The sequence below is a fragment of the Mytilus californianus genome, unplaced genomic scaffold, assembly GCF_021869535.1.
Source record: "Mytilus californianus isolate M0D057914Y unplaced genomic scaffold, xbMytCali1.0.p SCAF_2, whole genome shotgun sequence".
NCBI classification, from domain to species: domain Eukaryota; kingdom Metazoa; phylum Mollusca; class Bivalvia; order Mytilida; family Mytilidae; genus Mytilus; species Mytilus californianus.
The window spans coordinates 125,999,334-126,025,531 of NW_026262668.1; the positions used below are offsets into that span (position 1 = coordinate 125,999,334).

The window sequence follows — 26,198 nt, forward strand, 5'->3', positions numbered from 1 at the left end:
ATTATAGTAATACAGGTACAACTACCTGATCATATGTTTAATGAACACCTGCTGTACGACCATACAATACCTTATGCACCACCAATTAAATACCCTAACCAGTGTTGATAACTAATCGACAACCTGTATATAGATCTTTTTTTTATTGCTTTTAAGAATATGCAGATATAAAAAGGTTTATAACAGATGCATTTTTTTAATTGACTTCTTGAGATGGAAAAGTAATATTCCTGTATGCTTGCAAGTCTATCACTTCAAAAGAAATTGTTAGACAAAAAACATAAAAGCAAATAAGGAAATGATACGAGAATGTGAATCATAAGTCTTTTACATTCTTTTCTGCTGTTTGGTCGGGTTGTTGTCTCTTTAACACATTCCCCAATTCCATTCTCAAGTTTATTATATTGAACATCGAATATAATTATTTACAACTATTTAGTTGGTAAAGATTCAGATGATGAAAAACATTTCTTTTTAAAATCGAAACTTTATAATAAATGAAGAAAGTGTCGTTTACCGTAAGGCCTCCAACAGTGAGAAAACCCCATACCGTATATTCGGCTATCAAAGTTCTCAACGTGAAAATGTGAAACAATTTTAACGAGAAAACTAACTTATTTATAACAAAATAATTTCCGCAGAAAAAAATGTAAGCTAGATCAAAACCAAGTACAGCTAATACACAACTCATGTTCTCAAAGACTGAAGTATGTTACATGTAAACATTTTCCTGCTCAGTCCGATTGAAAATCTAACATTTATTCAAATGACCCCTTTTAGAAGAAATATTTTGAAAAAGAACATTATGTGTTGCGAATATGTTCATGGGCTCAAGCGTTTTGCTGGTAGCAATAAACAAACTGATTGCTAAATGATATTGGAAAGAGAGGGGTGGAAATAAGTGAATTTGAATTTACTTTGTGTAATTCTTTAAATTTGAAGTTAGATTTATAAGGGTCTGGATGGAATAGCATACTTTAGAAGTTTAGTATAACTATATTAATTATTTCAACATAAGATAGTTTTTCTTAAAAATGTATGGTTTTAAAAGGTAAATAACATAACACGTAGATCACACTACAGGTGCCTTCTTACCTTTCACATGGTCAAGTATGCTATAGGTGTCAACATATAATCACTAAAACAACAGCCTCCAATAAATGTTTTGTTTTGTGTAATTTTATACATAAGGTGAGACGTAAATATTGAATTGAATTGTTTACATTAAATTGTTAATTGAATATCCTAATGCAGAAACAGTGTGATTAAGGATTTTTCACTATACAAATCATTTGTGTGTCGCATGGTTTCCAACCAAAAAAATTCTAAGCATAACTTTTGGTGATAATTTATACCTATTAAAAGTCTAAGTAAAAAAAAAAAAAAAAAAAAACACACAAAAAAACGGACACTAAACACTGCTAAGGTTTCCTTAGTGCACTAGGGACTTATGATATGCCACTAAGGACTAGATGGGGTGTTATTACCTTTAATGTCTTTTCATATTATGGTAGATATTGATATGTAATGCATAAATTTCAAATGTTATAGAAAAATAATCACAAATAAATGAGTTATTCAACATTGTGTAGACACGTGTCTTTTTTTCTTTGATATGCCGAAAATCAATGAACCGTTAGACACGTGTCAAATTACATAACTGATTACACGGGAATCCTGCTATCTGTTGTGTACAATCGACAATATTGGAGAAGTTGGATACTAATAAATGAATTGTTTTCAGAATATATTTCAGTGATCAATTTTGATTTGACTCGCACTGAATAAGTTGTTAAAATTTTATTCATGTTTTTTTTTCAGATTCGCAAGAGTATTTTGTAATTATTTCTTGTAAATAATAGATTTGTTTCCAGAGCAATTTATATAAATTTATTTTCATTTATGAAGACGTTAAGCAATGTATTACTGGACAAAACGAAATCAATAAGATAATAAATCTTTACTACATGCAACCACACTAATTTCATATATGAACTGTTTGGGCAGAGATTATCTTATGCGTTTTCTATGGTTCATTTTCAAAATTTTTATCATATGAAGAACACGTTTGAGCAATATATTTGTGGACAAAAACGAATTCAATATGATAATAAATTTTTACTACATGCAACCAATATAAGAAAGAAGATGTGGTATGTTTGGCGATGAGACAACTCTTCACAAGAGACAAAATGACACAGAAATTAATAACTATAAGTCACCGTACGGCCTTAAAGCACATACAACATAGTCATTATTTCATACAATATCTTAAACAGACAATTTGGTTAAAAAAATACAAATCGGATTATCTTCTGACATACTTGTTCTTCTTAAAGAAAAAATAGATTTAAAGAAAATATTTCTGTTGGTTTTGTTTCAAGGATTTGTATAGTAATATACTTTACAAATCCTTGTTTTTTTCATTTTTACACGTGATAGATTTAGGTATAAAGTATTCAAATTATCTTGTATTACAAAAAATGATTATTTTCACATCATGAAAAAGCATATTTACAAGGCATTCGTACGAAGCATAACCTTTTTATGTCAAAATTATATCTACAGCTCTAAATTAACACATACGGGATAATTTTCGTAAATAATGTGCTAAAAACTGTGGAACATTTAAAAAAAACATTTGTCTCCTTTATATATTTGAAAATGAAACTTAAAAGTTCGATAATGATATTTAAACTTCTTATACTTTTAGAAAAAAAAAAATGTCGAACAATTACAAAAAAATAATACGGTATGAAGCCTTTGTAAACAGCTATCAAACTTGTTTAAAACTAGTGGTTTTGAATAACCCCAAGGACGTCACATGATTTTTTTTTTCAATTCAATCGTAATTCGTACTAAGTATGAAGCAGTAATAGAAAGTGGAGAAGCAAAAACCAGGTTTTGATAGTTTTTTTTCGGAATTTACTCATAAATTTTAATGAAACACGCATCTTTGTCGGAATTAAAATTAAAACAAAAAACTTATAAATATATCTATTCCTTTTGTCTTGGTATCTCTAAATATTACTTCCATGCTCTTACATAAACATTTAACAAGCTGACCACACTCTTAACTTATTATAGTTGGCGTACATCAAAGTCGTGCACAAATGGCAAATAACTTTGTCGAGAAAGAAATAAAAAATAAATAAAATTATTTGTCCTTTTAATCATTGCAAATAAGAACAACATATTTAATTATAAATTATTAAGCATTAATCTTTTCGATACAATTGTTAATAAAAAGATTATGATTGTTTATTCAGTTGTTATGTTATATGGCACGTGTCAATCGGTTCACTGATTTTCGGCATATCAAAGAAAAATGGGCACGTGCTTAAACAATGCTTAATAACTCGTTTATTTGTGATTATTTTTCTATAAAATTTTAAATTTATGCATTAAATATCAATCTCTAACTTAATATGGAAAAAAAATACATGTAACAGCACCCCATCTAGTCCTTAGTGGCATAGTGTACGTCCTTAGTGCACTAAGGACTCCTTAGCAGTGTTTAGACGTACCGCTTTGCGAACGCCTATTTTGACTTTTACTATCGTTTTTTTCTGCTTCTGGCGCACACATAATTATAACATTACCGTAACAGAGAAAACAGAACAATTTGATCATCAATAATTAGAAATTTATATTTTCAATCATGATTAAAAGTAGTTTTATTTAAATAGAAAAAATAAAAAAAATGGAGAAAGCGGTCTATTAAATTTATTCATCAGACAAACCAAATATGTATGGTAACAATCCGATCGGTATTGTCTGAAAAATCGTCGTTGTTGGACTCTTCGCATGAAGAATTAATATCCTTTTCTTGGTTATTTTCCACACACAATGGCTCAAATTGATGAAGTCAATTGTCTTTATAGTTTGTCAGTAATCGGGAAAAGTGCTGTCAATACCGTCCATAGTGTTTCGACATCGTCCAGTTAGAGACATTTTCCCAGCTTGTAACCACAGACGTAAGCACGATCACGTGATCGTTATCTAATTAAAAATCATTCATTATGCAGGCGCTGGATTCTTTGACCAGAAAAATGCCGATTCATCAGGTTTTGACCAGCAAATTTGTACAAAACATGTTTTAAGACTAATATTTATCATTTTAATAAAAAAATAAAAAAAAAAAATCGTGTCACGTCTCCTTTAAGTCTGACGATTTACAGAAAGACTCAACATGAGTTATCAATGCATTGTTTAATATTTTAAGACCTTTTCAGATCAAAATGGCTACTTAAGTTCAAATAGATTAATTAGTGTAGGTAATCAATAAGACAGAAAATGCCATCCAAAAAACAGCATTTAAGATTTGTATTCAAATACTTTCTGCAATGATTGCCCATACGTACCGTTTTTATCTGGTTTGTGATTTCATCTGTATAAGTCAAAGTAATCTCCTGAATATTGTCTCCATTCACATTGATTGACACAAGTCTTGATACCTGGGTAAGTGAAATCGTTACGGTCGATGACGGTGTTACAGTTAGTTTTCGATTATCATCCGAGCTTTGAAGACCAATCAAAATGTCAGCTGATATTATCTCATCGTCATATGTTATTGACAGACCAACTCCTGCGTCTTCCATCAAATCAATAGATGGACATTCCTCAGGTGCAGGTGATGGTGTCGGTGTCGCCATTGAAGTTGATGGTCCTTCTGTTGGACCTGTCGATGGTGCTGTCGTTGTACTTGGTGCACCTGAAGTTGAACCTGATGGTTCTGCTACCGTTGAAGATGTTGTTCCTTCTGTTGCACCTGTCGTCGATGGAACTGCTGTAGTAGATGGTGGTCCTCCTGTTTGACCTACTAGTGGCACTGTCGTTATACTTGGTAAACCTGAGATTCCGCTTGTCATCGGAGGTCCCGATGTAGCTGATGAAACAGTGGTTGGACCTGCTGAGGTTGACTGTTCACATGCAATTAATTCTATCTTATCAACAGAAACATCAATGTCCTCATTCGATGCAGTAAAAGAGATTTCTATTTCTCCGGCTATGTCATAGTTTAATGGTGTCACATGATTTGCAACAGCAGTTACCTAGAAAGAGTATAATAACACTGCAGACATTTTATAAACGTTGCATTATCTATTATTGGAGGCAATTTTTCTCATTAACGTTTTATTTTGGACTATAAGACATATGTTAATAAAACCTTGTGACCAATATTATAATAAAACCTTGTTACTAATATAATTAATATTAATAATAACCTTCTTCAACTAATTTTCTTAAGATTGTGTTTTAGCCGTTTAGCATATTCTATTGCTGTTGATATTTTTCTCTATTTGTACTAGTAAAATGAATTTAATTCTCAAACAACCAGTTTGATTGTAGCATTACCCGAACAGTCTGCACATAAAACCGTTAAGTCTTTTAAGAGTTTTTTCAGATATTTTCTAATCATCAGTTCAATACTTTTCAGACTTCAGACTTGTATTCAATCCAGTACTGTTCACTAGCATTTGGGACAATTCAAAGCTTTGTATAATTGAACAGGTACATTACAACTTTTAAACAGTACTAAAATTGACTGAACAAATCTTAATTGACTGCAAGCGATGTGTCTGAACAGTATTCAGTTTCTAGTGGTGGTTATGTCTGACGATTTACAGAAAGACTCAACATGAGTTATCAATGCATTGTTTAATATTTTAAGACCTTTTCAGATCAAAATGGCTACTTAACTTCAAATAGATTAATTAGTGTAGGTAATCAATAAGACAGAAAATGCCATTCAAAAAACAGCATTTAAGATTTGTATTCAAATACTTTCTGCAATGATTGCCCATACGTACCGTTTTTATCTGGTTTGTGATTTCATCTGTATAAGTCAAAGTAATCTCCTGAATATTGTCTCCATTCACATTGATTGACACAAGTCTTGATACCTGGGTAAGTGAAATCGTTACGGTCGATGACGGTGTTACAGTTAGTTTTCGATTATCATCCGAGCTTTGAAGACCAATCAAAGTGTCAGCTGATATTATCTCATCGTCATATGTTATTGACAGACCAACTCCTGAGTCTTCCATCAAATCAATAGATGGACATTCCTCAGGTGCAGGTGATGGTGTCGGTGTCGCCATTGAAGTTGATGGTCCTTCTGTTGGACCTGTCGATGGTGCTGTCGTTGTACTCGGTGCACCTGAAGTTGAACCTGATGGTTCTGCTACCGTTGAAGATGTTGTTCCTTCTGTTGCACCTGTCGTCGATGGAACTGCTGTAGTAGATGGTGGTCCTCCTGTTTGACCTACTAGTGGCACTGTCGTTATACTTGGTAAACCTGTGATTCCACTTGTCATCGGAGGTCCCGATGTAGCTGATGAAACAGTGGTTGGACCAGCTGAGGTTGACTGTTCACATGCAATTAATTCTATCTTATCAACAGAAACATCAATATCCTCATTCGATGCAGTAAAAGAGATTTCTATTTCTCCGGCTATGTCATAGTTTAATGGTGTAACTTGATTTGCAACAGCAGTTACCTGGAAAGAGTATAATAACACTGCAGACATTTTATTAACGTTGCATTTTCTATTATTGGAGGCAATTTTTCTCATTAACGTTTTATTTAGGTCTAAAAGACATATGTTAATAAAACCTTGTGACCAATATTATAATAAAACCTTGTTACTAATATAATTAATATTAATAATAAACTTCTTCAACTAATTTTCTTAAGATTGTGTTTTAGCCGTTTGGCATATTCTATTGCTGTTGATATTTTTTCTATATTTGTACTAGTAAAATGAATTTAATTCTCAAACAACCAGTTTGATTGTAGCATTACCCGAAAAGTCTGCATATAAAACCGTTAAGTCTTTTAAGAGTTTTTTCAGATATTTTCTAATCATCAGTTCAATACTTTTCAGACTTTAGACTTATATTCAATCCAGTACTGTTCACTAGCATTTGGGACAATCCAAAGCTTTGTATAATTGAACAGGTACATTACAACTTTTAAACAGTACTAAAATTGACTGAACAAATCTTAATTGACTGCAAGCGATGTGTCTGAACAGTATTCAGTTTCTAGTGGTGGTTAAGTCTGACGATTTACAGAAAGACTCAACATGAGTTATCAATGCATTGTGTAATATTTTAAGACCTTTTCAGATCAAAATGGCTACTTAAGTTCAAATAGGTTAATTAGTGTAGGTAATCAATAAGACAGAAAATGCCATTCAAAAAACAGCATTTAAGATTTGTATTCAAATACTTTCTGCAATGATTGCCCATGCGTACCGTTTTTATCTGGTTTGTGATTTCATCTGTATAAGTCAAAGTAATCTCCTGAGTATTGTCTCCATTCACATTGATTGACACAAGTCTTGATACCTGGGTAAGTGAAATCGTTACGGTCGATGACGGTGTTACAGTTAGTTTTCGATTATCATCCGAGCTTTGAAGACCAATCAAAGTGTCAGCTGATATTATCTCATCGTCATATGTTATTGACAGACCAACTCCTGAGTCTTCCATCAAATCAATAGATGGGCATTCCTCAGGTGCAGGTGATGGTGTCGGTGTCGCCATTGAAGTTGATGGTCCTTCTGTTGTACCTGTCGATGGTGCTGTCGTTGTACTCGGTGCACCTGAAGTTGAACCTGATGGTTCTGCTACCGTTGAAGATGTTGTTCCTTCTGTTGCACCTGTCGTCGATGGAACTGCTGTAGTAGATGGTGGTCCTCCTGTTTGACCTACTAGTGGCACTGTCGTTATACTTGGTAAACCTGTGATTCCACTTGTCATCGGAGGTCCCGATGTAGCTGATAAAACAGTGGTTGGACCTGCTGAGGTTGACTGTTCACATGCAACTAATTCTATCTTATCAACAGAAACATCAATGTCCTCATTCGATGCAGTAAAAGAGATTTCTATTTCTCCGGCTATGTCATAGTTTAATGGTGTAACTTGATTTGCAACAGCAGTTACCTGGAAAGAGTATAATAACACTGCAGACATTTTATTAACGTTGCATTATCTATTATTGGAGGCAATTTTTCTCATTAACGTTTTATTTCGGTCTAAAAGACATATGTTAATAAAACCTTGTGACCAATATTATAATAAAACCTTGTTACTAATATAATTAATATTAATAATAAACTTCTTCAACTAATTTTCTTAAGATTGTGTTTTAGCCGTTTGGCATATTCTATTGCTGTTGATATTTTTCTCTATTTGTACTAGTAAAATGAATTTAATTCTCAAACAACCAGTTTGATTGTAGCATTACTCGAACAGTCTAAACATAAAACCGTTAAGTCTTTTAAGAGTTTTTTCAGATATTTTCTAATCATCAGTTCAATACTGTTCAGACTTTAGACTTGTATTCAATCCAGTACTGTTCACTAGCATTTGGGACAATTCAAAGCTTTGTATAATTGAACAGGTACATTACAACTTTTAAACAGTACTAAAATTGACTGAACAAATCTTAATTGACTGCAAGCGATGTGTCTGAACAGTATTCAGTTTCTAGTGGATATTAAGTCTGACGATTTACAGAAAGACTCAACATGAGTTATCAATGCACTATTTAATATTTTAAGACCTTTTCAGATCAGAATGGCTACTTAAGTTCAAATAGATTAATTAGTGTAGGTAATCAATTAGATAGAAAATGCCTTTCAAAAAACAGCATTTAAGATTTGTATTCAAATACTTTCTGCAATAATTGCCTATACGTACCGTTTTTATCTGGTTTGTGATTTCATCTGTATAAGTCAAAGTAATCTCCTGAATATTGTCTCCATTCACATTGATTGACACAAGTCTTGATACCTGGGTAAGTGAAATCGTTACGGTCGATGACGGTGTTACAGTTAGTTTTCGATTATCATCCGAGCTTTGAAGACCAATCAAAGTGTCAGCTGATATTATCTCATCGTTATATGTTATTGACAGACCAACTCCTGAGTCTTCCATCAAATCAATAGATGGGCATTCCTCGGGTGCAGGTGATGGTGTCGGTGTCGCCATTGAAGTTGATGGTCCTTCTGTTGGACCTGTCGATGGTGCTGTCGTTGTACTCGGTGCACCTGAAGTTGAACCTGATGGTTCTGCTACCGTTGAAGATGTTGTTCCTTCTGTTGCACCTGTCGTCGATGGAACTGCTGTAGTAGATGGGGGTCCTCCTGTTTGACCTACTAGTGGCACTGTCGTTATACTTGGTAAACCTGTGATTCCACTTGTCATCGGAGGTCCCGATGTAGCTGATGAAACAGTGGTTGGACCTGCTGAGGTTGACTGTTCACATGCAATTAATTCTATCTTATCAACAGAAACATCAATGTCCTCATTCGATGCAGTAAAAGAGATTTCTATTTCTCCGGCTAAGTCATAGTTTAATGGTGTCACTTGATTTGCAACAGCAGTTACCTGGAAAGAGTATAATAACACTGCAGAAATTTTATTAACGTTGCATTATCTATTATTGGAGGCCATTTTTCTCAATAAAGTTTTATTTTGGTCTAAAAGACATATGTTAATAAAACCTTGTGACCAATATTATAAAAAAAAACTTGTTACTAATATAATTAATATTAATAATAACCTTCTTCAACTAATTTTCTTAAGATTGTGTTTTAGCCGTTTGGCATATTCTATTGCTGTTGATATTTTTTCTCTATTTGTCCTTGTAAAATGAGTTTAATTCTCAAACAACCAGTTTGATTGTAGCATTACCCGAACAGTCTGCACATAAAACCGTTAAGTCTTTTAAGAGTTTTTTCAGATATTTTCTAATCATCAGTTCAATACTGTTCAGGCTTTGGACTTGTATTCAATCCAGTACTGTACACTAGCATTTGGCACAATTCAAAGCTTTGTATAATTGAACAGGTACATTACAACTTTTAAACAGTACTAAAATTGACTGAACAAATCTTAATTGACTGCAAGCGATGTGTCTGAACAGTATTCAGTTTCTAGTGGAGATTAAGTCTGACGATTTACAGAAAGACTCAACATGAGTTATCAATGCATTATTTAATATTTTAAGACCTTTTCAGATCAAAATGGCTACTTAAGTTCAAATAGATTAATTAGTGTAGGTAATCAATTAGATAGAAAATGCCTTTCAAAAAACAGCATTTAAGATTTGTATTCAAATACTTTCTGCAATAATTGCCTATACGTACCGTTTTTATCTGGTTTGTGATTTCATCTGTATAAGTCAAAGTAATCTCCTGAATATTGTCTCCATTCACATTGATTGACACAAGTCTTGATACCTGGGTAAGTGAAATCGTTACGGTCGATGACGGTGTTACAGTTAGTTTTCGATTATCATCCGAGCTTTGAAGACCAATCAAAGTGTCAGCTGATATTATCTCATCGTCATATGTTATTGACAGACCAACTCCTGAGTCTTCCATCAAATCAATAGATGGGCATTCCTCGGGTGCAGGTGATGGTGTCGGTGTCGCCATTGAAGTTGATGGTCCTTCTGTTGGACCTGTCGATGGTGCTGTCGTTGTACTCGGTGCACCTGAAGTTGAACCTGATGGTTCTGCTACCGTTGAAGATGTTGTTCCTTCTGTTGCACCTGTCGTCGATGGAACTGCTGTAGTAGATGGTGGTCCTCCTGTTTGACCTACTAGTGGCACTGTCGTTATACTTGGTAAACCTGTGATTCCACTTGTCATCGGAGGTCCCGATGTAGCTGATAAAACAGTGGTTGGACCTGCTGAGGTTGACTGTTCACATGCAACTAATTCTATCTTATCAACAGAAACATCAATGTCCTCATTCGATGCAGTAAAAGAGATTTCTATTTCTCCGGCTATGTCATAGTTTAATGGTGTAACTTGATTTGCAACAGCAGTTACCTGGAAAGAGTATAATAACACTGCAGACATTTTATTAACGTTGCATTATCTATTATTGGAGGCAATTTTTCTCATTAACGTTTTATTTCGGTCTAAAAGACATATGTTAATAAAACCTTGTGACCAATATTATAATAAAACCTTGTTACTAATATAATTAATATTAATAATAAACTTCTTCAACTAATTTTCTTAAGATTGTGTTTTAGCCGTTTGGCATATTCTATTGCTGTTGATATTTTTTCTATATTTGTACTAGTAAAATGAATTTAATTCTCAAACAACCAGTTTGATTGTAGCATTACCCGAAAAGTCTGCATATAAAACCGTTAAGTCTTTTAAGAGTTTTTTCAGATATTTTCTAATCATCAGTTCAATACTTTTCAGACTTTAGACTTATATTCAATCCAGTACTGTTCACTAGCATTTGGGACAATCCAAAGCTTTGTATAATTGAACAGGTACATTACAACTTTTAAACAGTACTAAAATTGACTGAACAAATCTTAATTGACTGCAAGCGATGTGTCTGAACAGTATTCAGTTTCTAGTGGTGGTTAAGTCTGACGATTTACAGAAAGACTCAACATGAGTTATCAATGCATTGTGTAATATTTTAAGACCTTTTCAGATCAAAATGGCTACTTAAGTTCAAATAGGTTAATTAGTGTAGGTAATCAATAAGACAGAAAATGCCATTCAAAAAACAGCATTTAAGATTTGTATTCAAATACTTTCTGCAATGATTGCCCATGCGTACCGTTTTTATCTGGTTTGTGATTTCATCTGTATAAGTCAAAGTAATCTCCTGAGTATTGTCTCCATTCACATTGATTGACACAAGTCTTGATACCTGGGTAAGTGAAATCGTTACGGTCGATGACGGTGTTACAGTTAGTTTTCGATTATCATCCGAGCTTTGAAGACCAATCAAAGTGTCAGCTGATATTATCTCATCGTCATATGTTATTGACAGACCAACTCCTGAGTCTTCCATCAAATCAATAGATGGGCATTCCTCAGGTGCAGGTGATGGTGTCGGTGTCGCCATTGAAGTTGATGGTCCTTCTGTTGTACCTGTCGATGGTGCTGTCGTTGTACTCGGTGCACCTGAAGTTGAACCTGATGGTTCTGCTACCGTTGAAGATGTTGTTCCTTCTGTTGCACCTGTCGTCGATGGAACTGCTGTAGTAGATGGTGGTCCTCCTGTTTGACCTACTAGTGGCACTGTCGTTATACTTGGTAAACCTGTGATTCCACTTGTCATCGGAGGTCCCGATGTAGCTGATAAAACAGTGGTTGGACCTGCTGAGGTTGACTGTTCACATGCAACTAATTCTATCTTATCAACAGAAACATCAATGTCCTCATTCGATGCAGTAAAAGAGATTTCTATTTCTCCGGCTATGTCATAGTTTAATGGTGTAACTTGATTTGCAACAGCAGTTACCTGGAAAGAGTATAATAACACTGCAGACATTTTATTAACGTTGCATTATCTATTATTGGAGGCAATTTTTCTCATTAACGTTTTATTTCGGTCTAAAAGACATATGTTAATAAAACCTTGTGACCAATATTATAATAAAACCTTGTTACTAATATAATTAATATTAATAATAAACTTCTTCAACTAATTTTCTTAAGATTGTGTTTTAGCCGTTTGGCATATTCTATTGCTGTTGATATTTTTCTCTATTTGTACTAGTAAAATGAATTTAATTCTCAAACAACCAGTTTGATTGTAGCATTACTCGAACAGTCTAAACATAAAACCGTTAAGTCTTTTAAGAGTTTTTTCAGATATTTTCTAATCATCAGTTCAATACTGTTCAGACTTTAGACTTGTATTCAATCCAGTACTGTTCACTAGCATTTGGGACAATTCAAAGCTTTGTATAATTGAACAGGTACATTACAACTTTTAAACAGTACTAAAATTGACTGAACAAATCTTAATTGACTGCAAGCGATGTGTCTGAACAGTATTCAGTTTCTAGTGGATATTAAGTCTGACGATTTACAGAAAGACTCAACATGAGTTATCAATGCACTATTTAATATTTTAAGACCTTTTCAGATCAGAATGGCTACTTAAGTTCAAATAGATTAATTAGTGTAGGTAATCAATTAGATAGAAAATGCCTTTCAAAAAACAGCATTTAAGATTTGTATTCAAATACTTTCTGCAATAATTGCCTATACGTACCGTTTTTATCTGGTTTGTGATTTCATCTGTATAAGTCAAAGTAATCTCCTGAATATTGTCTCCATTCACATTGATTGACACAAGTCTTGATACCTGGGTAAGTGAAATCGTTACGGTCGATGACGGTGTTACAGTTAGTTTTCGATTATCATCCGAGCTTTGAAGACCAATCAAAGTGTCAGCTGATATTATCTCATCGTCATATGTTATTGACAGACCAACTCCTGAGTCTTCCATCAAATCAATAGATGGGCATTCCTCGGGTGCAGGTGATGGTGTCGGTGTCGCCATTGAAGTTGATGGTCCTTCTGTTGGACCTGTCGATGGTGCTGTCGTTGTACTCGGTGCACCTGAAGTTGAACCTGATGGTTCTGCTACCGTTGAAGATGTTGTTCCTTCTGTTGCACCTGTCGTCGATGGAACTGCTGTAGTAGATGGGGGTCCTCCTGTTTGACCTACTAGTGGCACTGTCGTTATACTTGGTAAACCTGTGATTCCACTTGTCATCGGAGGTCCCGATGTAGCTGATGAAACAGTGGTTGGACCTGCTGAGGTTGACTGTTCACATGCAATTAATTCTATCTTATCAACAGAAACATCAATGTCCTCATTCGATGCAGTAAAAGAGATTTCTATTTCTCCGGCTAAGTCATAGTTTAATGGTGTCACTTGATTTGCAACAGCAGTTACCTGGAAAGAGTATAATAACACTGCAGAAATTTTATTAACGTTGCATTATCTATTATTGGAGGCCATTTTTCTCAATAAAGTTTTATTTTGGTCTAAAAGACATATGTTAATAAAACCTTGTGACCAATATTATAAAAAAAAACTTGTTACTAATATAATTAATATTAATAATAACCTTCTTCAACTAATTTTCTTAAGATTGTGTTTTAGCCGTTTGGCATATTCTATTGCTGTTGATATTTTTTCTCTATTTGTCCTTGTAAAATGAGTTTAATTCTCAAACAACCAGTTTGATTGTAGCATTACCCGAACAGTCTGCACATAAAACCGTTAAGTCTTTTAAGAGTTTTTTCAGATATTTTCTAATCATCAGTTCAATACTGTTCAGGCTTTGGACTTGTATTCAATCCAGTACTGTACACTAGCATTTGGCACAATTCAAAGCTTTGTATAATTTAACAGGTACATTACAACTTTTAAACAGTACTAAAATTGACTGAACAAATCTTAATTGACTGCAAGCGATGTGTCTGAACAGTATTCAGTTTCTAGTGGAGATTAAGTCTGACGATTTACAGAAAGACTCAACATGAGTTATCAATGCATTATTTAATATTTTAAGACCTTTTCAGATCAAAATGGCTACTTAAGTTCAAATAGATTAATTAGTGTAGGTAATCAATTAGATAGAAAATGCCTTTCAAAAAACAGCATTTAAGATTTGTATTCAAATACTTTCTGCAATAATTGCCTATACGTACCGTTTTTATCTGGTTTGTGATTTCATCTGTATAAGTCAAAGTAATCTCCTGAATATTGTCTCCATTCACATTGATTGACACAAGTCTTGATACCTGGGTAAGTGAAATCGTTACGGTCGATGACGGTGTTACAGTTAGTTTTCGATTATCATCCGAGCTTTGAAGACCAATCAAAGTGTCAGCTGATATTATCTCATCGTCATATGTTATTGACAGACCAACTCCTGAGTCTTCCATCAAATCAATAGATGGGCATTCCTCGGGTGCAGGTGATGGTGTCGGTGTCGCCATTGAAGTTGATGGTCCTTCTGTTGGACCTGTCGATGGTGCTGTCGTTGTACTCGGTGCACCTGAAGTTGAACCTGATGGTTCTGCTACCGTTGAAGATGTTGTTCCTTCTGTTGCACCTGTCGTCGATGGAACTGCTGTAGTAGATGGTGGTCCTCCTGTTTGACCTACTAGTGGCACTGTCGTTATACTTGGTAAACCTGTGATTCCACTTGTCATCGGAGGTCCCGATGTAGCTGATGAAACAGTGGTTGGACCTGCTGAGGTTGACTGTTCACATGCAATTAATTCTATCTTATCAACAGAAACATCAATGTCCTCATTCGATGCAGTAAAAGAGATTTCTATTTCTCCAGCTATGTCATAGTTTAATGGTGTCACTTGATTTGCAACAGCAGTTACCTGGAAAGAGTATAATAACACTGCAGAAATTCTATTAACGTTGCATTATCTATTATTGGAGGCAATTTTTCTCAATAAAGTTTTATTTTGGTCTAAAAGACATATGTTAATAAAACCTTGTGACCAATATTATAAAAAAAAACCTTGTTACTAATATAATAAATATTAATAATAACCTTCTTCAACTAATTTTCTTAAGATTGTGTTTTAGCCGTTTGGCATATTCTATTGCTGTTGATATTTTTTCTCTATTTGTACTAGTAAAATGAATTTAATTCTCAAACAACCTGTTTGATTGTAGCATTACCCGAAAAGTCTGCACATAAAACTGTTAAGTCTTTTAAGAGTTTTTTCAGATATTTTCTAATCATCAGTTCAATACTGTTCAGGCTTTAGACTTGTATTCAGTCCAGTACTGTACACTAGCATTTGGGACAATTCAAAGCTTTGTATAATTTAACAGGTACATTATAACTTTTAAACAGTACTAAAATTGACTGAACAATTCTTAATTGACTGCAAGCGATGTGTCTGAACAGTATTCAGTTTCTAGTGGAGATTAAGTCTGACGATTTACAGAAAGACTCAACATGAGTTATCAATGCATTATTTAATATTTTAAGACCTTTTCAGATCAAAATGGCTACTTAAGTTCAAATAGATTAATAAGTGTAGGTAATCAATTAGATAGAAAATGCCTTTCAAAAAACAGCATTTAAGATTTGTATTCAAATACTTTCTGCAATAATTGCCTATACGTACCGTTTTTATCTGGTTTGTGATTTCATCTGTATAAGTCAAAGTAATCTCCTGAATATTGTCTCCATTTACATTGATTGACACAAGTCTTGATACCTGGGTAAGTGAAATCGTTACGGTCGATGACGGTGTTACAGTTAGTTTTCGATTATCATCCGAGCTTTGAAGACCAATCAAAGTGTCAGCTGATATTATCTCATCGTCATATGTTATTGACAGACCAACTCCTGAGTCTTCCATCAAATCAATAGATGGGCATTCCTCGGGTGCAGGTGATGGTGTCGGTGTCGCCATTGAAGTTGATGGTCCTTCTGTTGGACCTGTCGATGGTGCTGTCGTTGTACTCGGTGCACCTGAAGTTGAACCTGATGGTTCTGCTACCGTTGAAGATGTTGTTCCTTCTGTTGCACCTGTCGTCGATGGAACTGCTGTAGTAGATGGTGGTCCTCCTGTTTGACCTACTAGTGGCACTGTCGTTATACTTGGTAAACCTGTGATTCCACTTGTCATCGGAGGTCCCGATGAAGCTGATGAAACAGTGGTTGGACCTGCTGAGGTTGACTGTTCACATGCAATTAATTCTATCTTATCAACAGAAACATCAATGTCCTCATTCGATGCAGTAAAAGAGATTTCTATTTCTCCGGCTATGTCATAGTTTAATGGTGTCACTTGATTTGCAACAGCAGTTACCTGGAAAGAGTATAATAACACTGCAGAAATTTTATTAACGTTGCATTATCTATTATTGGAGGCAATTTTTCTCAATAAAGTTTTATTTTGGTCTAAAAGACATATGTTAATAAAACCTTGTGACCAATATTATAAAAAAAACCTTGTTACTAATATAATTAATATTAATAGTAACCTTCTTCAACTAATTTTCTTAAGATTGTGTTTTAGCCGTTTGGCATATTCTATTGCTGTTGATATTTTTTCTCTATTTGTACTAGTACGAGGGTTGTCCGTAAAGTTCGTGGACAAGCTGAAGTCTGCGTAAAAATAGCATTTCAGGTAAATTCTTTTTGCATATTTGTAATCCTGAACTATATCCTAGTTCGGTTATATCAATATTTGTCCAATTTTCAATGCGAAATAAAAACACTTACTTCATATAAATATAAGCAATAGGGACCCGGAGCACCGCGAAAATATCACATAACATGCAGGCTGGTGTTTTCATATTTTTGTTATTTTAAGTTTCAAAATCCGCCAAAATATACATGAAACTTACATTGTGACGTCGACAATAGTCTTGACGTTACACCTGCTAAATTTGAATGGTCAAAATTTCGAAATGGCGGAGAAATCTCGATTTGAAGCATTGAATCCAGAATCGGCATCACTGAAAAAAAGGAAATTTACGGAAAAGGTGGAGCAGCGGGCGGTTATAAAGTTTTGTGTAGACATCGGAAAAACGCCAACAGAAACACACAAATTCTTAAAACAGTCTGAGAAACATAGCAAAGTTAGTCGTTCATTGGTATTCAAGTGGCACAAAAGGTTTGGGGACGGAAGAGACAATTTGGAAGACGATGAGCGGGAAGGTAGGCCATCTTTCAGGAAATCAGATGCGATAAAAAATGAAGTTCTGAACGTTATCAACAGTGACCGGCGACTAACAGTTCGCGAAGTTGCAGACAAATGTGACATTTCTAAGACTACAGCGCACCACATTTTAGCAAATGATTTAAATATGAATCGAGTATGTGCTAGATGGGTACCGCGACTTCTTACAGCAGAACATTTAACAAAAAGAATGGAATTGTCAAATCAATTTATTAAAAAAGTTTCTCGTGGTGGCATACGATTTCTAGACGGAATAATTACAACCGACGAAAGCTGGTTTCATTACTACGATCCGGAAACTAAACAACAGTCAAGTCAGTGGAAAAACTGTTACTCACCGCCACCAAAGAAGGCAAAGGTAACCAAATCAATGGGAAAGAATATGTTCATTCTCTTCATGGACCGAAAAGGAATGTTACTGACACATGCTGTACCCCGTGGCCAGACTGTTAATTCTGAATACTACTCCAAGGTATTTAACATAATATTTGCTTTTAAAAATAATGAACGATCTTAAATTAATAATTAAAACTTAAATAAAATGAAATAAACAGTTTAAGAAGGTGTTTATCAAAGAATAAAAAATAAATTATCAATCTTATTTTTAATTTAGATGCAATACGATTAAAAGTCCGTTTATTTTGTACTTTCAGGTACTGAGGCGAGATTTGGTTCAAGCTTTGAGAAAGAAACGCCCTTATTTAGCAGCCAACATAGAGCAAGTGATATTACACCAAGACAATGCACCGGCCCACACTTCTCTAAAAACTAATCTAGAAATTGATTTACTTGGATTCGAATGTCTGAAACATCCTCCGTATAGCCCTGACTTAGCGCCAATGGATTTTGCGGTATTCCCGCATATCAAATCTTTTCTCCGTGGACAAAGGTTCGACGATTTACCTGAACTAAGACAGGAAGTAATGAACATAATCTTAAAAATGAAAACAGAACAGTTTGAGAAAATATTTGATGACTGGTTAAAAAGATGTAAAAATGTGTTGCTTTGAAAGGAGACTACGTTGAGAAAAGTTAAAATGTTGACGTCGTCGAACGTCTGAACGTCGGAAATATTTGTTTGGGTGCTCCGGTTGAGAGTTTCTTATGATTTTTAAATTGATGAAAATACGATTATTTAAGCAGGTACTGTAATAAAATTTTGTACACTTAATCAGTAAATCAGTAAATTAGTTATATACTTGTTTTATTCATTTCGGACGGGTAAATAATATTTTATTGAGATTGTCTTCAAACTTTACGGACAACCCTCGTAAAATGAATTTAATTCTCAAACAACCAGTTTGATTGTAGCATTACCCGAACAGTCTGCACATAAAACCGTTAAGTCTTTTAAGAGTTTTTTCAGATATTTTCTAATCATCAGTTCAATACGGTTCAGACTTTAGACTTGTATTCAATCCAGTACTGTACACTAGCATTTGGCACAATTCAAAGCTTTGTATAATTGAACAGGCACATTACAACTTTTAAACAGTACTAAAATTGACTGCAAGCGATGTGTCTGAACAGTATTCAGTTTCTAGTGGATATTAAGTCTGACGATTTACAGAAAGACTCAACATGAGTTATCAATGCATTGTTTAATATTTTAAGACCTTTTCAGATCAAAATGGCTACTTAAGTTCAAATAGATTAATTAGTGTAGGTAATCAATTAGATAGAAAATGCCTTTCAAAAAACAGCATTTAAGATTTGTATTCAAATACTTTCTGCAATAATTGCCTATACGTACCGTTTTTATCTGGTTTGTGATTTCATCTGTATAAGTCAAAGTAATCTCCTGAATATTGTCTCCATTCACATTGATTGACACAAGTCTTGATACCTGGGTAAGTGAAATCGTTACGGTCGATGACGGTGTTACAGTTAGTTTTCGATTATCATCCGAGCTTTGAAGACCAATCAAAGTGTCAGCTGATATTATCTCATCGTCATATGTTATTGACAGACCAACTCCTGAGTCTTCCATCAAATCAATAGATGGGCATTCCTCGGGTGCAGGTGATGGTGTCGGTGTCGCCATTGAAGTTGATGGTCCTTCTGTTGGACCTGTCGATGGTGCTGTCGTTGTACTCGGTGCACCTGAAGTTGAACCTGATGGTTCTGCTACCGTTGAAGATGTTGTTCCTTCTGTTGCACCTGTCGTCGATGGAACTGCTGTAGTAGATGGGGGTCCTCCTGTTTGACCTACTAGTGGCACTGTCGTTATACTTGGTAAACCTGTGATTCCACTTGTCATCGGAGGTCCCGATGTAGCTGATGAAACAGTGGTTGGACCTGCTGAGGTTGACTGTTCACATGCAATTAATTCTATCTTATCAACAGAAACATCAATGTCCTCATTCGATGCAGTAAAAGAGATTTCTATTTCTCCGGCTAAGTCATAGTTTAATGGTGTCACTTGATTTGCAACAGCAGTTACCTGGAAAGAGTATAATAACACTGCAGAAATTTTATTAACGTTGCATTATCTATTATTGGAGGCCATTTTTCTCAATAAAGTTTTATTTTGGTCTAAAAGACATATGTTAATAAAACCTTGTGACCAATATTATATAAAAAAACTTGTTACTAATATAATTAATATTAATAATAACCTTCTTCAACTAATTTTCTTAAGATTGTGTTTTAGCCGTTTGGCATATTCTATTGCTGTTGATATTTTTTCTCTATTTGTCCTTGTAAAATGAGTTTAATTCTCAAACAACCAGTTTGATTGTAGCATTACCCGAACAGTCTGCACATAAAACCGTTAAGTCTTTTAAGAGTTTTTTCAGATATTTTCTAATCATCAGTTCAATACTGTTCAGGCTTTGGACTTGTATTCAATCCAGTACTGTACACTAGCATTTGGCACAATTCAAAGCTTTGTATAATTTAACAGGTACATTACAACTTTTAAACAGTACTAAAATTGACTGAACAAATCTTAATTGACTGCAAGCGATGTGTCTGAACAGTATTCAGTTTCTAGTGGAGATTAAGTCTGACGATTTACAGAAAGACTCAACATGAGTTATCAATGCATTATTTAATATTTTAAGACCTTTTCAGATCAAAATGGCTACTTAAGTTCAAATAGATTAATTAGTGTAGGTAATCAATTAGATAGAAAATGCCTTTCAAAAAACAGCATTTAAGATTTGTATTCAAATACTTTCTGCAATAATTGCCTATACGTACCGTTTTTATCTGGTTTGTGATTTCATCTGTATAAGTCAAAGTAATCTCCTGAATATTGTCTCCATTCACATTGATTGACACAAGTCTTGATACCTGGGTAAGTGAAATCGTTACGGTCGATGACGGTGTTACAGTTAGTTTTCGATTATCATCCGAGCTTTGAAGACCAATCAAAGTGTCAGCTGATATTATCTCATCGTCATATGTTATTGACAGACCAACTCCTGAGTCTTCCATCAAATCAATAGATGGGCATTCCTCGGGTGCAGGTGATGGTGTCGGTGTCGCCATTGAAGTTGATGGTCCTTCTGTTGGACCTGTCGATGGTGCTGTCGTTGTACTCGGTGCACCTGAAGTTGAACCTGATGGTTCTGCTACCGTTGAAGATGTTGTTCCTTCTGTTGCACCTGTCGTCGATGGAACTGCTGTAGTAGATGGTGGTCCTCCTGTTTGACCTACTAGTGGCACTGTCGTTATACTTGGTAAACCTGTGATTCCACTTGTCATCGGAGGTCCCGATGTAGCTGATGAAACAGTGGTTGGACCTGCTGAGGTTGACTGTTCACATGCAATTAATTCTATCTTATCAACAGAAACATCAATGTCCTCATTCGATGCAGTAAAAGAGATTTCTATTTCTCCAGCTATGTCATAGTTTAATGGTGTCACTTGATTTGCAACAGCAGTTACCTGGAAAGAGTATAATAACACTGCAGAAATTCTATTAACGTTGCATTATCTATTATTGGAGGCAATTTTTCTCAATAAAGTTTTATTTTGGTCTAAAAGACATATGTTAATAAAACCTTGTGACCAATATTATAAAAAAAAACCTTGTTACTAATATAATAAATATTAATAATAACCTTCTTCAACTAATTTTCTTAAGATTGTGTTTTAGCCGTTTGGCATATTCTATTGCTGTTGATATTTTTTCTCTATTTGTACTAGTAAAATGAATTTAATTCTCAAACAACCTGTTTGATTGTAGCATTACCCGAAAAGTCTGCACATAAAACTGTTAAGTCTTTTAAGAGTTTTTTCAGATATTTTCTAATCATCAGTTCAATACTGTTCAGGCTTTAGACTTGTATTCAGTCCAGTACTGTACACTAGCATTTGGGACAATTCAAAGCTTTGTATAATTTAACAGGTACATTATAACTTTTAAACAGTACTAAAATTGACTGAACAATTCTTAATTGACTGCAAGCGATGTGTCTGAACAGTATTCAGTTTCTAGTGGAGATTAAGTCTGACGATTTACAGAAAGACTCAACATGAGTTATCAATGCATTATTTAATATTTTAAGACCTTTTCAGATCAAAATGGCTACTTAAGTTCAAATAGATTAATAAGTGTAGGTAATCAATTAGATAGAAAATGCCTTTCAAAAAACAGCATTTAAGATTTGTATTCAAATACTTTCTGCAATAATTGCCTATACGTACCGTTTTTATCTGGTTTGTGATTTCATCTGTATAAGTCAAAGTAATCTCCTGAATATTGTCTCCATTTACATTGATTGACACAAGTCTTGATACCTGGGTAAGTGAAATCGTTACGGTCGATGACGGTGTTACAGTTAGTTTTCGATTATCATCCGAGCTTTGAAGACCAATCAAAGTGTCAGCTGATATTATCTCATCGTCATATGTTATTGACAGACCAACTCCTGAGTCTTCCATCAAATCAATAGATGGGCATTCCTCGGGTGCAGGTGATGGTGTCGGTGTCGCCATTGAAGTTGATGGTCCTTCTGTTGGACCTGTCGATGGTGCTGTCGTTGTACTCGGTGCACCTGAAGTTGAACCTGATGGTTCTGCTACCGTTGAAGATGTTGTTCCTTCTGTTGCACCTGTCGTCGATGGAACTGCTGTAGTAGATGGTGGTCCTCCTGTTTGACCTACTAGTGGCACTGTCGTTATACTTGGTAAACCTGTGATTCCACTTGTCATCGGAGGTCCCGATGAAGCTGATGAAACAGTGGTTGGACCTGCTGAGGTTGACTGTTCACATGCAATTAATTCTATCTTATCAACAGAAACATCAATGTCCTCATTCGATGCAGTAAAAGAGATTTCTATTTCTCCGGCTATGTCATAGTTTAATGGTGTCACTTGATTTGCAACAGCAGTTACCTGGAAAGAGTATAATAACACTGCAGAAATTTTATTAACGTTGCATTATCTATTATTGGAGGCAATTTTTCTCAATAAAGTTTTATTTTGGTCTAAAAGACATATGTTAATAAAACCTTGTGACCAATATTATAAAAAAAAACCTTGTTACTAATATAATTAATATTAATAGTAACCTTCTTCAACTAATTTTCTTAAGATTGTGTTTTAGCCGTTTGGCATATTCTATTGCTGTTGATATTTTTTCTCTATTTGTACTAGTACGAGGGTTGTCCGTAAAGTTCGTGGACAAGCTGAAGTCTGCGTAAAAATAGCATTTCAGGTAAATTCTTTTTGCATATTTGTAATCCTGAACTATATCCTAGTTCGGTTATATCAATATTTGTCCAATTTTCAATGCGAAATAAAAACACTTACTTCATATAAATATAAGCAATAGGGACCCGGAGCACCGCGAAAATATCACATAACATGCAGGCTGGTGTTTTCATATTTTTGTTATTTTAAGTTTCAAAATCCGCCAAAATATACATGAAACTTACATTGTGACGTCGACAATAGTCTTGACGTTACACCTGCTAAATTTGAATGGTCAAAATTTCGAAATGGCGGAGAAATCTCGATTTGAAGCATTGAATCCAGAATCGGCATCACTGAAAAAAAGGAAATTTACGGAAAAGGTGGAGCAGCGGGCGGTTATAAAGTTTTGTGTAGACATCGGAAAAACGCCAACAGAAACACACAAATTCTTAAAACAGTCTGAGAAACATAGCAAAGTTAGTCGTTCATTGGTATTCAAGTGGCACAAAAGGTTTGGGGACGGAAGAGACAATTTGGAAGACGATGAGCGGGAAGGTAGGCCATCTTTCAGGAAATCAGATGCGATAAAAAATGAAGTTCTGAACGTTATCAACAGTGACCGGCGACTAACAGTTCGCGAAGTTGCAGACAAATGTGACATTTCTAAGACTACAGCGCACCACATTTTAGCAAATGATTTAAATATGAATCGAGTATGTGCTAGATGGGTACCGCGACTTCTTACAGCAGAACATTTAACAAAAAGAATGGAATTGTCAAATCAATTTATTAAAAAAGTTTCTCGTGGTGGCATACGATTTCTAGACGGAATAATTACAACCGACGAAAGCTGGTTTCATTACTACGATCCGGAAACTAAACAACAGTCAAGTCAGTGGAAAAACTGTTACTCACCGCCACCAAAGAAGGCAAAGGTAACCAAATCAATGGGAAAGAATATGTTCATTCTCTTCATGGACCGAAAAGGAATGTTACTGACACATGCTGTACCCCGTGGCCAGACTGTTAATTCTGAATACTACTCCAAGGTATTTAACATAATATTTGCTTTTAAAAATAATGAACGATCTTAAATTAATAATTAAAACTTAAATAAAATGAAATAAACAGTTTAAGAAGGTGTTTATCAAAGAATAAAAAATAAATTATCAATCTTATTTTTAATTTAGATGCAATACGATTAAAAGTCCGTTTATTTTGTACTTTCAGGTACTGAGGCGAGATTTGGTTCAAGCTTTGAGAAAGAAACGCCCTTATTTAGCAGCCAACATAGAGCAAGTGATATTACACCAAGACAATGCACCGGCCCACACTTCTCTAAAAACTAATCTAGAAATTGATTTACTTGGATTCGAATGTCTGAAACATCCTCCGTATAGCCCTGACTTAGCGCCAATGGATTTTGCGGTATTCCCGCATATCAAATCTTTTCTCCGTGGACAAAGGTTCGACGATTTACCTGAACTAAGACAGGAAGTAATGAACATAATCTTAAAAATGAAAACAGAACAGTTTGAGAAAATATTTGATGACTGGTTAAAAAGATGTAAAAATGTGTTGCTTTGAAAGGAGACTACGTTGAGAAAAGTTAAAATGTTGACGTCGTCGAACGTCTGAACGTCGGAAATATTTGTTTGGGTGCTCCGGTTGAGAGTTTCTTATGATTTTTAAATTGATGAAAATACGATTATTTAAGCAGGTACTGTAATAAAATTTTGTACACTTAATCAGTAAATCAGTAAATTAGTTATATACTTGTTTTATTCATTTCGGACGGGTAAATAATATTTTATTGAGATTGTCTTCAAACTTTACGGACAACCCTCGTAAAATGAATTTAATTCTCAAACAACCAGTTTGATTGTAGCATTACCCGAACAGTCTGCACATAAAACCGTTAAGTCTTTTAAGAGTTTTTTCAGATATTTTCTAATCATCAGTTCAATACGGTTCAGACTTTAGACTTGTATTCAATCCAGTACTGTACACTAGCATTTGGCACAATTCAAAGCTTTGTATAATTGAACAGGCACATTACAACTTTTAAACAGTACTAAAATTGACTGCAAGCGATGTGTCTGAACAGTATTCAGTTTCTAGTGGAGATTAAGTCTGACGATTTACAGAAAGACTCAACATGAGTTATCAATGCATTATTTAAAATTTTAAGACCTTTTCAGATCAAAATGGCTACTTAACTTCAAATAGATAAATTAGTGTAGGTAATCAATTAGATAGAAAATGCCTTTCAAAAAACAGCATTTAAGATTTGTATTCAAATACTTTCTGCAATAATTGCCTATACGTACCGTTTTTATCTGGTTTGTGATTTCATCTGTATAAGTCAAAGTAATCTCCTGAATATTGTCTCCATTCACATTGATTGACACAAGTCTTGATACCTGGGTAAGTGAAATCGTTACGGTCGATGACGGTGTTACAGTTAGTTTTCGATTATCATCCGAGCTTTGAAGACCAATCAAAGTGTCAGCTGATATTATCTCATCGTCATATGTTATTGACAGACCAACTCCTGAGTCTTCCATCAAATCAATAGATGGGCATTCCTCGGGTGCAGGTGATGGTGTCGGTGTCGCCATTGAAGTTGATGGTCCTTCTGTTGGACCTGTCGATGGTGCTGTCGTTGTACTCGGTGCACCTGAAGTTGAACCTGATGGTTCTGCTACCGTTGAAGATGTTGTTCCTTCTGTTGCACCTGTCGTCGATGGAACTGCTGTAGTAGATGGTGGTCCTCCTGTTTGACCTACTAGTGGCACTGTCGTTATACTTGGTAAACCTGTGATTCCACTTGTCATCGGAGGTCCCGATGTAGCTGATGAAACAGTGGTTGGACCTGCTGAGGTTGACTGTTCACATGCAATTAATTCTATCTTATCAACAGAAACATCAATGTCCTCATTCGATGCAGTAAAAGAGATTTCTATTTCTCCGGCTAAGTCATAGTTTAATGGTGTCACTTGATTTGCCACAGCAGTTACC

At 34.8% G+C, this 26,198-nt stretch overlaps 1 protein-coding gene across 1 annotated transcript in view; it reads right to left on the minus strand.

The window, feature by feature from the left end:
• Positions 1–1,759: 1,759 nt before the first annotated feature.
• Positions 1,760–26,198, minus strand: part of LOC127727803 (mucin-17-like) — a 60,147-nt gene continuing 35,708 nt past the window's right edge. The window contains exons 24-30 of the mRNA XM_052234919.1: positions 25,508–26,197; positions 11,614–12,303; positions 10,164–10,853; positions 7,264–7,953; positions 5,814–6,503; positions 4,365–5,054; positions 1,760–1,780 (exon numbers count right to left, since the gene is read on the minus strand). Coding sequence (XP_052090879.1) covers positions 1,760–1,780; positions 4,365–5,054; positions 5,814–6,503; positions 7,264–7,953; positions 10,164–10,853; positions 11,614–12,303; positions 25,508–26,197 — 4,161 coding nt within the window. The remainder of the gene's footprint in view (positions 1,781–4,364; positions 5,055–5,813; positions 6,504–7,263; positions 7,954–10,163; positions 10,854–11,613; positions 12,304–25,507; position 26,198) is intronic.